The following is a 16,425-nucleotide window of genomic DNA, read 5'->3' as shown; positions in this document are numbered from 1 at the left end:
CATCCGTGGATGTCCTCACCGTGTCTCGTAACCTCTTTGATTCTCCGCTGGTGTGACTCAAAGTTTACCAGTGCGAAGTTCGATGAGAAAACAAGCAAATCTTTTCCAGATGTTCCCGCCGACTGTCCGCATTTGTCAAGCGTGCAGCGGGTCCAAAATACAGAGAGAAAAAAAAAGGTGAAAAAAAAAAGTTTTGTGACCTCGGTTGTTGACCCCACGGAGACGAAAACAGGACACGGTCAGTGCAGACTTTTTGGAATTTATGCCAGCAGAAAGAGGGGAAGAAGAGGGGAAGAAAAGATCATCGTATTAAAATGACTTTTCCTGCTTTATATCAAATAGAAAAATAAATAAATTGTTCCCAGACTGTCTTGACTGGCGTTCCAATTTCCTGCCACTTGTGACCTCACGTGTGCTGGCTGTCACACGAGGCAAGCGAATGTTTTCTTATGTCACAGCGGGGGAATCCATTTAACACGGCGATGACCTTTCGAGTGAAGTAGCGGTTAGCGTGTCTGTCTCATGCTTTTGTGGTTTTGGGTTCCAAAGCTTCCTCACAAATTCCATAATGGACATGGAAGATTCGTATCTGACTTAAGGTGGCCATCTTGCTTTTTTCCGCACAAATTCCAAAATGGACATGCTAGCTCATTATCCATACATCGGACTTAAGGCGGCCATCTTGCTTTTTACCTTTGACCTAATCAAGGAGAGCACACCTTTAAGTTCAGTAGTTAAAATTTTGCCTAACAAAAAAGTTTAATAACAAAACAATTTCTACATTTATCCCAACTATTATAATCATTACTTTTTATTCCACAGACAAAACAAAAGTGATTTACAGAAAGATACAACTCCCTTCAGAGATAATGGCTCCAACACAGTTTGATTTATCTCGGGTTTGAAAGTTGCAGCCGATCACATAACTTAATAATAAATGACAACATAAATTGCGTATCTTCTTTTCTTTTTTTTTTTATCCCATTCTGGCAGCGAGAAGCTGTAATGTTGCTGGCAAAGCCTTAGAGAAGTCTTGGAGGTCTTTTTTTTCATTTTTTATTCATTTACTTATTTATTTATTTAAATGTTTGAGTTCCCTGGCACCCCAGGCTCGAGACTCTTACTGTGTCTCTCCATGTTTTAAAGTCATAAGATGATTGATTGTGTAGTACATTCTCCTTTTCTGGCTTGGGGTGGAGAGGGAAAAGCGATTGCAGTTGAGATGCTTTCCAGACAGACTTTAGTGGGATGAGCTCCCCAACTGGTTTGAACTGGTCTCTAGTCTAGTTGATGACACCATTAAGCATAGCGCCCATTAATTTGGAGCTCCTCAGGGATAGAGACGCTGTAGCTTAGCGACAGTTTACATTGAGATGACAACAGATTGGACATAAAAAAAAAAAAATGTTGGGCTGATTTCCAGGCTTGTGTTTCTGCCTGCAAATGTAAACAAATGTCCAAAGAAGCCACATTAAACTGTAACCTGGGAAGTAAATTGGGGGCACAACATTCCCATGGAGGGGTCCTCCAGTTTGAGGAAAACGGAAGTCCGCCACATCCCTTATCTGGCCCATCGCGTTCGTGGCGGCTTCAGTGACAACAACTCGATTGGTCCGAGAGCTTCGGGCCTGCTCAATTTTAGCTCAGGATGAAGTGAGTAAGGAAATGCTTGTAGAAATATCCCCTTCCTCAAATTGTCTCCGCTTTCCCTCTCCTTGACCTAGAAAATGGATTATACCATGATTGCGTGTATGTATATGTGCTGAGAAATTAGGTTCAACTGGCTGACCGATAGTTGCGGCCAACTTTGTGGTTCACAAAGGCGGATGCGGCAATAGGAACGTTTATAAAAATAATTGTTTATTATTATTATTATGGTTATTTATTATGTATTTATTATTTTGTATATTCATTATTATATATATATTTTTTAATATATATTTTTTTATTCCAGAGGGGGAGGGCACTTCTGATTTATTGATTAGAAGTGATAGAGCTTGTTTGGGAAAACCAATTATTGATTTAAGGTGAGTTGAACCCAAAATTTCTATTCTATTTCAAGTGTGCATATTTGATGTTTTATTTAACTCTGCAAAGCATTTACTGTAAAAAAAACAATAATTTACTGTAATAATTTAATGTGCTCACCTACAGGGGCCGTTATACGGTTTCAGTGGTTTTTGAAAAAAATAAATTAGCAAAAAACATTTCCAGATGGCTGGAAACATCCTATGACCAGCAAATGAATTACCCAAATAAAACCGAGTCATTAATTCCAAAATTCCTCTGTGAGGAGAACGAAAGGTGAGCACAGTGGTGTCAACTCGCAGGTATTCCAAAATGAACAAAACAAGTCTGACTGATTACAGATGTCGACCGTTTGCGAAGAAACAAATTTGACTATTGATTTAACGCGCTTACATCCTCCAACGACGCAATTTCGTGCTCGGGGTCTTCCCGTCAACGCTGAGGCGCAGTTATGAGCCTCAGAGCTGCCTCGCGGGTCTCGACGTGCTCTCTCTCAAGAAGCTAATCGGCACCTCATTAAAAATGATTGACAGCAAACAAATGATCCCTCGACAGGAAGTGGAAAAAATGGCGCCCTTAATGATGGGTTTTTTTCCAAGGGTAAAAAAAAAAAATACATTTACATATGAAATCAGCATCTGGTTTGCAGATGACGCTGTTCAGGAAGTGCAGACCTGCTGCTTTGGATGGAAACTGTGCTTTTTATTTCAAGTCTTAAAAACAAAGACGATTTACACCCTAAAGTTGTCTACCAATCTTCTCACTTGGTAGCGGACACACAAGACTGAGAAGTCCTTGTCGTTCAGGTCAGTTGCAACAAATCAAATGTGGGTAGTTCTCAGAAAGCGTGGACCAATATCAAACATTGACTTTACAATCATCGGATTTCACCGATTCCAATACTGCGGCGTGTTTACGCTTAGCAGGATATTTTGATCTCCTCAAAATACAGTTATGATGTTTGAATCAGTCAGTTGCTACATTAGAACACAGCCCAGAGCGTCAGTGCATACCTGACCAACTTTATTCATTCGAAATCAGATCGGCCATGTCGTCAGCCATTCTTCTCGTATCGCTAGTTGAGCGGCCCCATCTTCGCAGGGCCCACTTGGACCGGACTGTACCAGGTGCTTGTTGCGAAAGCCGCTGGAGGTGGCAGTCAATGGAAGTGAGCAGCGGGAGAGCCCAAATCTGGAGGCTCTGGAGGCGGGTATTCAAAGTGCTCAGCTCTCGCTCCAGCATTTCAAAACCACATCGCTGGAGATCCAGGAACACATCAAAGTCCCGATGCCAGTCCCGTCCTTCATTGGCTGGCTGCTGGTTTTGAGACCTGCCGTCGTCCCCCGTCACCCCGCCGCTTCCATTGCTATCATTGTCATCATTGATCTCCACCTCCTTCGTCCCTGGAGGTGGAGGTTCTGCAAGACACATGGAAGGTCATCACGGGTCTCTAAGTGTGATGATTTAGAAGATATTTCCCAGATACGCCGGCCTCACCAAAGTTCTGCTGATCCTGATCGAGGGAGGAGGACTCGGCATTGCTTTTGTCTGCCAGCATCTGCGCTTTGACATAATCAGACAACACCACAATCAGATTTGTAATGCTTGAAGTCAAAGCACTCACCCTGGAGGCCTCGTTAGACTTCTTCTCAGGTTCCTCCGAATCTTGCTTTACGGAGGAAGCCTGACTGAGTTTGTCCGACTCCAGTCTATGGCAAACATACAACGGTGTTACTTTCACGCCTCTAGCGGGTCGCCCGGCAAATGAAAAGTTTCACCTCTGCTCGACCTCCTTGCTGATGGTATCAGCGGCGGCGTGAGCTTCCTTCTGTCTCAGCGCCGCAATGCACAGTTCCCTTTTTCTTTCCTCCAAAAAACTTGCTTGCTCCTTCATTTCTTTCATAACTTGGATGTATTGGGCTTCTCTTTCCAGTAGCTCGTTCTCCATGCAGGAGCCGTACGCCTTGGCCTTGGACAGCTCCTGTGTCAGGCTGGTCAAGGTCTCTTCCCGATTGGCCTTCTCAACTGGAGACAATAATGTTGATGTTACGAAATATAGAAAAACCCAGAATATAAAACCCATATAAAAGTCCAACCACGACTGACTTGCAAGTTGCTCCTTCAGCCGCTCTTGTTCCTCCTTTTCTTGGAGCAGAGCTTTCTCCATCTCCAACCGAAGTTGCTCAGCCTCGGCCAGTCGGGCATTGGCGACGGTCACTTCGCACTTGAATCCCGTAATCATGTTGTTCCACTCCAAGACACTCTGGGCATCAATGTCGCTGGTGAGTCGGAGATCTTGGCGAACATCTCCCAGCTGCTCGAGGGTTTCATGCTCCTCCTTTTGTTGGATGCTGCTGTGCGCTTCCAGCTCTGTGCTCACATCCTCCTGAAAGATGGAGCCGATCTTCATGTATTTGAATCTTCAAATTGCTCCAAATGAGCTCCATCATACCTCACGATGTTTGCTCCTTTTGCAGTCCTCTCCCGTGGTCGTCTCTTGCTTGCAGTCGTGAGTCTTTGGTTTTTGCCGCTGCTGTGTATTTGCTTCGCGTTCCTGGCGCAACTGATCGTGGGCTTGTTGGAGTTCCTCTTCAACCTGGAACGCAAAAGACGCATCGTTCACAGATCGGAAAACGCAATTGGACTTTTACGATTTGTCTACTTTGGTATGTTTGCTGCTTTTGCCGTCGTCTTCCTTGGTCTGCTGCTTGAGTTTTTGCTGCAGTTGGGCGTTTACAGAGCGTTCCTGACACAGTTGATCGTGGGTCTTCTGGAGTTCCTGTTCCAGCTGAGGTAGAGCTCAAAAGTCACATTGCTGCCAGATCCGCAACGTTTCAATTGGTTTCTTGCTCACCTCGAGAATATTCACTTGGGCCATCTTGATGGTATTGAGGCAGTCTTCCTGCTGTTGCTTTGACGATGATCTGTTGATGTTGACAGAAGAAGAAAAAAACTCAGCCGCGAGCTCGGAGATCATTAGAGAGATGATTGGCCCAAGACCGAGGTTCTACCTGAGGTTGGCAAGTTCATCTATATGTATGTTTTTGTAACCCACGACACAAAGATCATCTTTAGCCTTGTGCTCTTTAGGCTTCACTCGAAATTGGTCATCTGGTCAAGATAAGCCAAGAAAAGCAAATGAGAGCAAGTTCGCAAATTAAATCACGTGAGATGTTCTTAAGTTTCAATGAGTTTGGCATTAAAAAAATAATTAAATTAAATCAAATTAATACTTTGGCATTACAACCAATATTAATTGGAGGCGAAGACTCCAAGTTCACCTTCAGTGAAAAATGACGGGGACGTGAAGTCATCAAGGTATTCCGAGACGCCGCCGACCTCTTCCATGCGCTGAAAGCGTCAACGGAATTCAAACTATTGAATTTCACCTTGATACCACATTCAGTGGAAAGGCCATTTTGCTTTATTGGTTACCTGTTTGTTCCCATTTTGCTTGGATTGTGATCTGTTGATAACACATAAAATTTGTTTGACCCGCAGTCAAATTTATCTCCGCATCAGCAAGAATTAAAAAAAAAAAAAACACAAAGGAAATGTTGCAATCGTACCTTCCCTCATCGTCACTTAAAGCGATGTCATCGTACACTGCAGGATGTCGGTTGTAGCGACCGGCTCGGTTCGAATGGGCCTTGCTAAGAACTTCCAGCAGCGAGATCTTCTCGGCCGTCTGCTCTTCCGATTTGTCTGCAATGGAGAGCCGCTCGGACAATGGCGATACCGTCCATGCTCTGCTTGGGAAACAAACGCAAGGCAAAGCTGGAAGCTCCATTATGGTGATTTAAAAATAAAAATGTTGCTATTTAAAATGCAGCTGTGCGTACCTTGCTTCTGGCTTATCTGAGCACAAAGAGGTGTCATCTTGATTTAACACCTCTTTGCTTCTCAGCGAACTGCTTTTGCTGCCCACTTTGTCCTGTTCACGGCCTTCTGATCCTCTTCCACTGTCACTGGCACTCCCACTGCACAGAAGATGCAGTCATTGGCTTCATTTATTCGTTTTCAAATCACGGCAACAATTTGCATTACCCAACCAGAATGAAAATACCAACGCTACTAATACCATTGCTGCCGATATATGTGTGTATATATATATACGTACACAACGTTGGTCATTACCAAAATGAGAACATGGTCCTCTTGTGGTCCACGCTTGAAAGATAATGCACAAGATTTTTTTTTTTTTAAAATAGAATAGCTGTTAATGATATTAGATGAAGCTCAAAATAATTGCTTGAACTGCATTTTATGCATTGTGCATATATAGAGCAGATTTTTCAATACATTACAACTTGCTCATCGTATAATGGAACACAGGTGGAGGTTCCATACAAGAATAAATGATGCATGATTTATGGGGTGAGGGTAGCTTCTCCCCTAATTGCATATCCAATACCCTTCACTGCTTCTATTTAGAGGATCTGATGTGCTTTAAATGATAGATGACGCAAAAACATTAGAGCTCAAATAAAGCAGTGACATCATCTTCATTATGTCGTTGGAACCTCCCCCAAGGCCGCCGCCCCCAAGTCGGGGAAACATTGCTTTTTCTGAACAGGACATTCACAATCTAATTATAATGTATATCAGTGATTAGAAATACTTTAGTCCCTCATGTGGATTTCTACTTGCTGGCTTGCCAGGTTGCAAATGATTTTTGATGTTTCTTGCCATTCATTACTAAGGCAGCAAGGGAGGAGCCCGAGAAGAAAACCTCCTTACAAAGACAATGAGGACTGGAGTACCAAAGTAGAGCTGTTCACAATATCGCATGATAGTTTGGCTTGCTCTAATGGTGTAAATATTACACGTTGGATTTTCTAATTGCTTATTTGCATGTCTGCGCGATGCACTAATTATATTTTGCAATAATTGAAAATTATTGATAAGGTATCAGCTCAGGACTGAACATGTAATGTTTCCTTTTTGTGTCAATGTCTTTGTCTATGTGCTCCTGCTACAAAATTAATTTCAGTTTCAGGGACAATAAAGAGATTCTAATTCTGGATGGAAAAAGAATGATGTCATGGCATTGCCTCGAACATTTATCATGCATTATTTTGGGGGGTTGCTATGATGGGTTTTAATGTCTCAAATGGTGCTCTAACAATTATTTGTCATTCTGACAGCGTCTCTGCACTTCACGTGCATTCGCAACCATCGTAAATATTTTCTAGACAAACACCGCCACCTAGCGGTCAATTATGGAAACTCGAACCAACTACAAGAACATGCACGACAACGCCACACCGTTATTTGTGTACTTTTTTTTTTTTTTTCAGCTTTCAGTCGTCGAGCATGATAAATGGTCTCCGCACACTTTCCGCCCTCTTTTCTTTTTAAAATGTGGCGTTTAAAGACGTCATTAGGTGGAGAACTGAAGAGAATTTCTCTGCTTTGAGGCGTGCAGTAAAGCATTGAGCGTATACCATGCCGCGTTTGGCAGGTTTTTATTTTATTTTTTTTATTTTTTTGTGTGTTTGGCAGTTTCATTCATCTCTATTTGCGGAGAGAAAAAAAATATTTTAGACATTAGTAAATAATCATTTTCACATCAGCTAGGTGACTTAATTGCGTTGTTCTTGGGGCCTTTGTTCGTTTAATAACAATGGATTTTTGACAGGTTATCCAGTTGTGTTTGTTGAAATGGGCGTTCTGTTGGTAAATTAATTTAAATACCGTTTTGGGGAGTATATAGACTTAATGACTTACTTTTTTTCGTTTTTCCACAATGACGTCACCCGTACTTCCGGGGGACAGAAGCCTGAGCTTTCTTGGTATCAAAAGTAAACAAACACTTTTATGTCATTTCATCCAGGCAGGACGATTAATAACCGTGGTCAGCTTGATTTTTAGACTCTTCTGTTTGAATATGTGAAGTGTCAGTCGAAAGATGTGAGGTACATTGCTTCAACGCGAGTCATATTTTACATTTCAGGTAAGTTTATGAAAGCTCATTGCTGCCACAATAGCGGGGGGAAAGAAAGTTCAACATCACGTTGTTGCATTCGGCGTCACAAAACGAAGCAATTATTTCATATACAGAAACTACAGTTACCAAAACGAATGAATTCACTGTGTGCGACTTTTCTGGAATAAGGAGTTTTTAATTCTACATCAATTAGGTCACGTTGCTACGCTCCTGCTGTGTCAAGATGAAGAAATTATTTGCCAGTTTCTCAAGTAAGATGCGATCATCAAGTAGTGCTTCAGACAGTGGTAGCCCAGCCACTGCTGGTGCTGGCTACAAGGTGAATAGAAGAAAAATGGAAAAGTTGCACAAAGCTGCCTGGCTGGGTGACATCACCAAGCTGCGGGGGCATGCCATGTGTGATGATGATATTAATAAGGTGGACGAGCACAACAGGTAAGCCAAATGGATGTCACAAACAGGTAAAAAAAAAAAAAAAGGATGCTTATCATCTCTCCTGTTTCCAGGACTGCCCTTCATTTGGCCTGCGCCAATGGACATGCTGAGGTGGTGGAATTCCTCTTAGGGATACAAGCCGACATTAATCTGCGCGACAACCACAGGAGGACTCCCTTAATGAAGGTGAGCCGAAGCAATTTCATGCCGGATACATTTTGGTTGACAGCTTCCGTTTTGTCGTCATGTGACCAGGCAGTGCAATGCCAGAATGATCTGTGTGTGAACCTTCTGCTGGACAACAAAGCTGATCCCAACTTGACGGATGTCGACGGAAACACAGCTTTACATTTGGCGGCCAATATCCCCACGCTCTCTTGTGTCATCATGCTCGTGAAGAAAGACGCTGACCTCAATGTGAAAAATCTGGTGATTCTATCTGTCCATTCTTAAACACACGTGACATCAAAATGCAACATACTGCTGGTAATTCCGATGTCTGCGATCTCATTTTGAAGAAAGGCCTTTCACCCCTGACCTTGACAGTCCGAGGAGACCACGTCGCGGTGGCCGAGTATCTGTTGAGGAAAGGCGCTGATGTTAATATTTTAGACAAACACCAAAGGTTGGAGCAAAACGATGACACGCCCTACAAAATAAATCTTGTTTAAAAAAAAAAAAACTTTCAGGTCACCGTTAATGATAGCCGCTGGCAATGGACACATGGACATGGTGCGGATGCTTTTATCCTTTAAAGCAGATTTTACGCTGAAGGATAACAAGCGACTGTCGGCTAAGGACTACGCTATTGAGAGCGGTCATCGAGCGTAAGTTCATCTACTTGTCTTTGCTACCATTTTTTTTCCAGACAATTCTGCTTATATAAAAGAGTTGAATTGAGTTCACTTCCACCACACAGCGCTTGTGTCTGAGGTTTTTGCGTGCAGGTCTAGTCGCCTGGACTTATGGCCCCAAAACGTAGTGATGACGTCATCGTCTTGACTCTGTTGTAGCTGCGCCCTCCTTATTAGTGAGCACGCCAACAAAAGGAACCCGGCGGGGTCCCCGGCACCTCCATTTGTGTGTGACGAGATCGTCAAATTACAGCAAGTCAACCTTGCTGAAGCCCTGGAGACTTGTGGAGGACCATCCACCAGCAAAGATGGTGATGTCGTCACTTCTTTAGAACGGGAGTGTTAATCAACTTGTTGGCTCGTTGTAAAGCGCTTTCAGTTTAGTAGTCCCATGAGGAGAAAATAAAAACAGCATCTTGAAGCTTTTGATTTGTTTAACAGGCTTCCATTCGCCTTTTAGTGAATTTGCCAGAGCTGGACATGCTATAAAAGAGAAATTTCAATCGAAAGAGGTAAGAATACAAAGCTAGCCAAATCAATATTATTTGTATTTATTATTATTTGATTTATTATTTTTTAACAATAGCATTTCCTCCCTCAGAGAGACAAGAACAAATGGCTTTTGAGCAAATGTGAAGAAGAGAGCCTGGAAAAACTTGGTAAGTCTTTTTTTTTTTTTTTCTTTCATAACCGACGTGATTGTCTTTAACATCTTACTTGGTTCATTTGATAGAATTGACGGAAGAACTTGGTTTTGGACAATTTGACGGCAACAAAGGTAACACTTGGAAATGTAACATTCCATGTTTGGTCATTAAATGCCATCCGCCATGCATCAGCCTTAGACAACTCAAGCATTTCCAGTCCTGAAAGTCTGCCTGGATGCAAAAATGACCTTCAGCTTGAGGACGTCCAAGAATGCTTCAGTTCATCTCTAGAAGAAGATGTTTTTTATGTGCCTCCAAAGGCGCCCTTTGCGCTACCAAAACCAATCAGCCCGGATGACAAAAAACCCGTCGCATCTTCGAGATCACTCGTACGTCGCCATTCCCCAAACGTGATTCTTCAGGAGAGTGACGGTAAGACTCGACTGGCCTTTCATTTTTTTTTCGAATATGCACAGTGTTAAAATGTGTCTTCTTCAGAATCCGATTGGGACGACGATAGTTTGATTTCATTTTGTGACCAGACCCAAAAGGACAAACGGCCACTTGAGGAAGCAGTTGGGCGAGGTAAAAAATGCTCGCTCATCGTTTCTCAGCAGTCCGACGAGCGAGAGCATGTTCTCTGTGTGAAGATCTCACCTCGCCTTCAGGCTCCCCCGAAGTCTCAACGACGTGTGACGGCAAACCGAGTTTTCATTCTGTTGAGCAGCGGCAAAAGGTGACACGTCACAAACACACAACTGTATTGGGAAGCGATATTAAAGTTAAAATATTAAATGAATAAAAATCAATATTAATATATTAAAATAAAAATATTCTTATTAAATTAAATTGTTGTTTTACAACACACAACTGTATTGGGAAGCAATATTAAAATTGAAATATTAAATTGAATAAAAATAAATATTAAATAATAATAAATAAATGTTCAAATAAAATAATATTACATTAAAATTTTCATTTTTTTATGCATGATAGAAATAAAATGTGCAGACATTTTATGCATTCATATAAAAGCTTGCCTCTTTTTTTTCTTTCCTCCCCAACTCACATTTCAGACGGAGACAGCGCTACCCGAGACCTGTAATGAGAGTCTGAGCGACCGAGAGGAGGAGAAATCCGTTTCAAGTCGTGTTCAAAGTTTTCGGGAGATGTTCAACGCGCTCGCCAAATCAGGACAACCTAACGAAGAAAAGCAGAGCATCTCTACCTCCATCTACGGAGAGTCAAACGATGAAGAGGACGCCAAGCCCCTTTGTTCCATTCGCCAAGCCTGCCGCTCGGAGTCTGGATCAGACGACTCTGTGGTGGAGTCTCCTGGCTGCTCCCTGAAAAATAACAAGATCGCAGAGCGTCAGTCGCCTGCTCGTGAGAACATCATCGTGCTCGGGGAAGCAGAAGGGTCATCTCAGAATGAGGTGCCTCAGTTACCCGCCGAAAAAAAGGTCGTCTACATTGCCCCCCCAGTTTGCACTGCTGGTCAAAACACGACTGCTGAGACCCAAGCTGGACCTTTTCACAACAAAAAAATAGAAGAACCTGCGGTAAGGTTGATGTTGGCTTTACAACTTGTACAAGTTTGTGCTCTCAAGTCAAAGCAAACAAATTTGAAACTGACTGGAGCTGTCCTAAATTCACCCCAGAGGTTGGATGCTTACAAAATAAACTCAGGCACTGTCTGTTTTTTTTTTTTTTATTATTATTATTTTTTTTACTGTATTTTAGGTGGCCCATGAGACTCATTTGACAGTGGAGACGCCTCCAAATGAGCCTAAAACCAACTTTGTGAATCAAATTGAAGCTTCTTCACAAGTCCAGACAGCTGTCACCTCTCAGAGGTTTGCACCATTTTCCATGTTATGCTTTTTTTTTTTTTTTGTCTTCCACAACATTACACCTGAGTTTCTTACGACAGGGCGGAATCGCCACGTCAGCAGATTTTCGACCCGAGCCCCGACGGAAGGACGAAGGACACCTCACAGTTTACCGTGGTTAGCGAAGCATGTGACCTCAGTGTCACTCAGATCAAGAGTGGAATCGGCGGGGATCTCCTAGGCTTCGGCAGCAGTTTAAGCGACCTTTCGGAAGATGACGGAAGGTATACCTTCATGCTTGTTAGAGCACCTGTATATATTCCAAAATCCAAATTTTATTTTATTTTTTCTATTTTCCGTGGAATATGTGAAAAGAACACCAAGCACTATTGCGGTAAGTTTAATTTTTTTATTATTGTTTTATTTATTCACATTTTTATTTTTAGTTATTATATGTATTTATTATTTTTCATTGTGCCGAATTTGCGAATGTCAGCTCACCGAAGACTGCGAGCTATCCAAAGATGCCGACGATGGTGTCATTTCAGAGGACTCTGACATCATCCTCCACATTGAGAAACTGGACGCGGTCACTAAAGGTAACATTGGTCGGAAAGCCAAATGATGTTTGCTCGATGATCTCTGATCTGGTTTGTATTTCTCAGACTCCAGAAGTAAGAAGAATCTGTGGAACATCGACGAGCGCTGCTCGCTGAACGCAAACGGTCATCATGACAGACAGAGGCTTCAAGAACTGGAAATCGCAAATCATCTCTTGGAGCAAAGCAACGTGGAGTCGAAAAGCGATGTGGAAAATCTCACGTAACGGCCGCTTCATTTTCTCCTGGCCGCCTTAAATGAAATGTTCAGACCATTAATTTGATGTTTTCGTGTGAAATTACCAGCTGGCATTGACTTGTTGACCTTATTTATTTCCCCCACACAGATTTCAGCTGAAAATGGCTATTAACGCCATCGTGTCGAATGAAAGTACCAACAAGAAGGTAAGGAAGAGCAACATGGAGGTGGGCCATTTTGTTGAACTCATTTGTTGGATTATTTTCATCCGGCCAGTTTGAGGAGGATCGCGCGCAAACGGAAACGCTTTTGGCGCTGAATCACACCACGCTCAATTCATGCATCCACACGTTAAACAGTCAACACGTCAAGCAGAAAGAGATGGAAGAGGAATACAAAAGAAGCAAAAACAATGAGGTCTTGGAGTCTATCGCATTCAATCCCAAAAATGATTTTATACGTCTTGGTGTTAAAAATAAAGTTCAGCGTGTCTTCCCCCGTTATCTTTCAGGAGCAACTGCGAGCAGAACTTGAGGAATTACAAGCCCACACCAGCATCAAACAGCGAGACCTCGCCGAGGAGAATGAGGCTCTCAAGGACCAGGTGGAAGATCTTCGCCAAGAACTCCGACTCGCCTATGACAACGACAACCAAAACGCCTTGGATTGGAACGATACCATGACCTCGTTAAAGTACGAGCTCAAACTGGCGAATGAGCGCCTGGAGACTGAGCAACAAGCCCACAACAATTTAGCGGCTGAGTTCCAGTTGGCCCGCACCTGCCTGGCTGAGGTTGAGCGGGATCGGTCGGACTTGAAGAAAGCTCTGCGTCAAGAGAAGGATGAACGCCAGCGACTCGCAAGTCAGTATTTGCATCTCTACTCTCGGGACGGCTCGTTTACAAAGTTTGTTTCTCGCCAGGCGAAGTCGCATGTCTTCGCGACAACGTCAACAAACTGTCCCAGAAGCTGTCCAAGACCAAGACGCAGGCAAATGCACTGGAGAGCGACGTTCGTCGATATGACGTGCAGATGGCGGAGAAGGACAAGCAGCTGAGCTCCGCGCAGCGCGACAGCGACCAGACGGCTTTGCGTATCAAAGAGCTGGAAGCCGCCCTGCAGGCCGAGAAGGAGCTGGCCGCTCGGGCCGCGTTGCACCAAGAAAACGCTCAGGAGCACCTTAAGCAGGTTCAGAACGAAGTCGCGTCGCTGCGGCAACGGCTGGAGGAGGCGCAGAGCAAAGTTGCGGCCAAGGAGAACGCTTTGACGGACGCCAAAAAAGGTTTTGAGGATGCCTTGTTTAAACTTCGCAGTGATTGCGAGGAAAAGGTCCAGCAAGGGCGGGCGGCGCAGAAGGAGCTCGCCTCCAAGGCGAATGAAGTTGAAACTCTCGCTCGGAGATTGGAGCAGGAGAAAACAGAGAGGCAGGTGAGATCAATACTTGATAACACCTTTTTGGTGTATATTACCTAACGCAGTCGTTGGGGGGTTGTCCGAATTTGCTTTTGGCGGCACAGACTTGCCAAAGGCAGCTGCAGCAAGAATTGGATGACTCCTTAAAGAAGCTCTCAAAGTGCGAAGCTTCTTTGGAGTTCAGCACGCGCTACCGCACCGACTTGGAAGAAGAGAAGACTCGGCTCCTCCAAGACAATGACAAGCTAAAAGCAAAGGTGAAGTAAAAAAAAAAAAAAAATATTCAGTGCCGCTTACATTGTTGTCATCTGTAATAAAGCCCAAAATAATCAAGCAAATTAATTGACAACGATTTTCATAGTCTATAAATTGCCGACCCCCTCTTAATCGATTAATCGTTCAAATTAATTTCTTGTCATCTGTATTAAAGCCCAAAATAATAATCAAGCAAATTAACCGGCAACTATTTTCATAGTCGTGTAATCGTTTTAATCGTTCCAATGAATTGGCGACCCCCCTCTAATTTATTAATCGATCTTATATTCGAATTAATTTACAAATATGTCATAGTCGATTAATCGTTCTACTCGTTTTAATTCATTGACAACTATTTTTTATAACCAATTAATCGTTCTAATTTGAGCTCCTTGGGAATATTTCTTAGCACAGTGTTTTGCCGACGATGCCTCTCCTCCAACATTTAGCTGCAGGAAAGCGAAGCCCAATGCGTCCAAGCCGAGAAAGAAATAAAGGAGCGGGCGAGTCTTTTGGATGAACGAGAACGAGAACTGAGCATTGCGGCGCGCAAGCAGAAGGAAGCTCAGGCTGCCGTGGACGCCTCCAATCATGTCACCAAAGAGCTTGAGGAGGCTGTGCAAAGGCAAAGTCACTCTCTCAACACATGCTAGCATATCTTTTGACCCAATGTCATGTCAACGTGTGCCACACCAGGCTGGAGCTGAACAACATCAGGTTGGAGGCTTCGGCAAAGCAACAGTGCAACAAGTTTGATGCGCTTCAGAAGGTGGCTCAGGAGGACGCCAGGGTGAGCAGCGCTGATAAAAAAAAAATTTAAAAAATCAAAATCCCACGCCAGCTCTAAAATGTGAAAAAATATATATTTCAACAGATGAGAGCTCAATTGGAGGACTTGGTGACAAATCTTCAGAGTCGGAAGCTTACGTTGGAGGATCAACTCAACAAAGAGGCAAGCGCCGTGTTTTGTCACACTCATCGAACGTGAATAGATGCGGTACGACTTTTGTGGTCTTCTGTTCAGGTTCAAAAACATAACGTGTTGTCAAACAGCGCTCAAGACACTCAGGTCATGTGGGAGGAGGAACTGAAGAGCCGCTCCAAGTTAGGACTCCGTCTAGCAGAGCTGGAAAAGGAAAAACATGACATGAACACCCAGGTGGCCGTTAACTCGTTCATTTAATATCTTTGACATTAATAACCATCATTGACACTAAATGTTAAGTAGTGGTCAAAAACAAGTTCTATCTCAGGTGGAAATGGCCCAAAAGAAAGCCGAGGAATTAACAGAACAAAAATGGTCCGTCGACTCTCGTCTGGACCAGGAGATAAAGAGAAACTCGGAGCTTCAAAAGGAAATCTACAGGTGCTTACAAAACTTAGCCTCATATTAGTCATTGCTGCATTTCTTAATTTCACTCCCACATTTAGGCTTCAATCTTTGCTTAAAATTGCCAAGAAGAAACTGCATGATCAGCAAACGAGTATAGGGGACAGACAAAAGGTTTGTCTCTCGCAAAATCTGCTTTGTGAGCAATCGACTTCGTATTTTTAACTTTTTCCCATTTGTTCAGTTAAATCTCCAGGTTGACCAACTTCAGGCCGAGCTGGAGAAAGAAATGTCCTCCCGCAGCCAGTTGGAGAGGACCAAGAAGCAGCTGGAGGAGGAGGTGCTCAATCTGAGACGGAATCAAGGACCCCCTTCGGACGGAGTCGGCCCGGCGCCGCCAGCCAACATCCAATACCGATGCCACTGCTCAAAAGTCCCCAACCTTCCGAGCGAAAGACCGAGCTGCAGTGTGGAGGACTACCTGGCCAAGGTTGGTGCGATAAATGTGTCCAAACGTTGAATTGGTAATTGGCCATTTTGTATCAAATTTATTGTCACCTCTCTAGCCTAATGTAGTCCTTAAGACCCAATTGGTGATTTTTTTTTTTTTTTTAATGTTCTGTATCATACCATAATGGTAGTTGTACTTCATTTTTAGTGTGTCATTTTCTCTGCCTTATGTTGATTCCATTTACAATTCATTCTGTGGCCGTTATGATTTGTTCCATTGCGTTGCAGATGCGGCAAGATCTGGACGAAGCCATGTCAAGAGAATTAGGCAATCGTAAGTACCCCGATGCGATTTGACGCCCTTGTGTACATTCTCAAACTGCCTCCTAAAGAAGAATGTCAAAATGATGCGGCGTTGGACCTGAACATTTTG

The 16,425-nt window shown here is 43.3% G+C and overlaps 2 protein-coding genes across 12 annotated transcripts in view; one reads left to right on the top strand and one right to left on the bottom strand.

Annotated features, from left to right (window-relative positions):
* The window catches only part of LOC148396769 (uncharacterized), a 35,202-nt gene that overhangs the window by 18,388 nt on the left and 389 nt on the right, over nt 1-16,425 (top strand). The window contains exons 2-33 of one of the 9 annotated variants that reach the window (XM_088379204.1): nt 1,955-7,984; nt 8,172-8,413; nt 8,485-8,599; nt 8,669-8,842; nt 8,932-9,038; nt 9,103-9,240; nt 9,427-9,578; nt 9,709-9,779; nt 9,869-9,926; nt 10,001-10,045; nt 10,107-10,346; nt 10,413-10,499; nt 10,565-10,650; nt 10,991-11,476; nt 11,658-11,770; nt 11,848-12,030; nt 12,122-12,140; nt 12,243-12,345; nt 12,412-12,568; nt 12,693-12,750; nt 12,821-12,961; nt 13,056-13,407; nt 13,467-13,972; nt 14,062-14,214; nt 14,662-14,837; nt 14,909-15,002; nt 15,087-15,164; nt 15,237-15,371; nt 15,466-15,578; nt 15,644-15,716; nt 15,787-16,032; nt 16,281-16,326. In XM_088379204.1, coding sequence (XP_088235330.1) covers nt 8,202-8,413; nt 8,485-8,599; nt 8,669-8,842; nt 8,932-9,038; nt 9,103-9,240; nt 9,427-9,578; nt 9,709-9,779; nt 9,869-9,926; nt 10,001-10,045; nt 10,107-10,346; nt 10,413-10,499; nt 10,565-10,650; nt 10,991-11,476; nt 11,658-11,770; nt 11,848-12,030; nt 12,122-12,140; nt 12,243-12,345; nt 12,412-12,568; nt 12,693-12,750; nt 12,821-12,961; nt 13,056-13,407; nt 13,467-13,972; nt 14,062-14,214; nt 14,662-14,837; nt 14,909-15,002; nt 15,087-15,164; nt 15,237-15,371; nt 15,466-15,578; nt 15,644-15,716; nt 15,787-16,032; nt 16,281-16,326 — 4,717 coding nt within the window. In that variant the 5' untranslated portion in view covers nt 1,955-7,984; nt 8,172-8,201. Of the gene's footprint in view, nt 1-1,954; nt 8,414-8,484; nt 8,600-8,668; nt 8,843-8,931; nt 9,039-9,102; nt 9,241-9,426; nt 9,579-9,708; nt 9,780-9,868; nt 9,927-10,000; nt 10,046-10,106; nt 10,347-10,412; nt 10,500-10,564; nt 10,651-10,990; nt 11,477-11,657; nt 11,771-11,847; nt 12,031-12,121; nt 12,141-12,242; nt 12,346-12,411; nt 12,569-12,692; nt 12,751-12,820; nt 12,962-13,055; nt 13,408-13,466; nt 13,973-14,061; nt 14,215-14,621; nt 14,838-14,908; nt 15,003-15,086; nt 15,165-15,236; nt 15,372-15,465; nt 15,579-15,643; nt 15,717-15,786; nt 16,033-16,280; nt 16,327-16,425 lie in introns of those variants that run through there. The other 8 variants (XM_088379202.1, XM_088379201.1, XM_088379205.1 and 5 more) reach the window with 8 other exon arrangements.
* Nucleotides 2,710-6,423, bottom strand: LOC148396770 (uncharacterized). Of its 3 annotated transcripts, XM_088379228.1 has the most exons (14): nt 6,166-6,421; nt 5,871-6,008; nt 5,598-5,777; nt 5,464-5,494; nt 5,310-5,379; nt 5,040-5,139; nt 4,883-4,952; nt 4,691-4,816; nt 4,481-4,624; nt 4,135-4,414; nt 3,807-4,053; nt 3,653-3,737; nt 3,526-3,586; nt 2,710-3,446 (listed from the first exon to the last, which is right to left on the bottom strand). In XM_088379228.1, exons 1-14 carry the CDS (start codon nt 6,177-6,179, stop codon nt 3,052-3,054), a joined length of 1,941 nt encoding a protein of 646 aa, XP_088235354.1. In that variant the 5' UTR covers nt 6,180-6,421; the 3' UTR covers nt 2,710-3,051. The 3 variants fall into 3 exon arrangements, with proteins under 3 accessions (XP_088235354.1, XP_088235353.1, XP_088235352.1); XM_088379227.1 differs by having other exon boundaries at nt 3,526-3,737; nt 6,149-6,423; XM_088379226.1 differs by having other exon boundaries at nt 3,526-3,737; nt 6,166-6,422.

The sequence above is a fragment of the Syngnathus floridae genome, chromosome 6 (assembly GCF_059516105.1).
Source record: "Syngnathus floridae isolate MCC-2025c chromosome 6, RoL_Sflo_1.0, whole genome shotgun sequence".
Classification (NCBI taxonomy): Eukaryota; Metazoa; Chordata; class Actinopteri; order Syngnathiformes; family Syngnathidae; genus Syngnathus; species Syngnathus floridae.
The sequence above is the reverse complement of the archived record's forward strand: the minus strand, read 5'-3'. Positions and strand labels throughout refer to the sequence as shown.

Excerpts from the sequence above, each read along its gene's own strand:
- LOC148396770 (XM_088379227.1), bottom strand. Across the intron at positions 5,380-5,463 it reads AGCAAAATGGGAACAAACAG|CGCATGGAAGAGGTCGGCGG; the intron begins GTAACCAATAAA and ends TGACGCTTTCAG. Across the intron at positions 5,140-5,309 it reads CCCGTCATTTTTCACTGAAG|ATGACCAATTTCGAGTGAAG; the intron begins GTGAACTTGGAG and ends TATCTTGACCAG.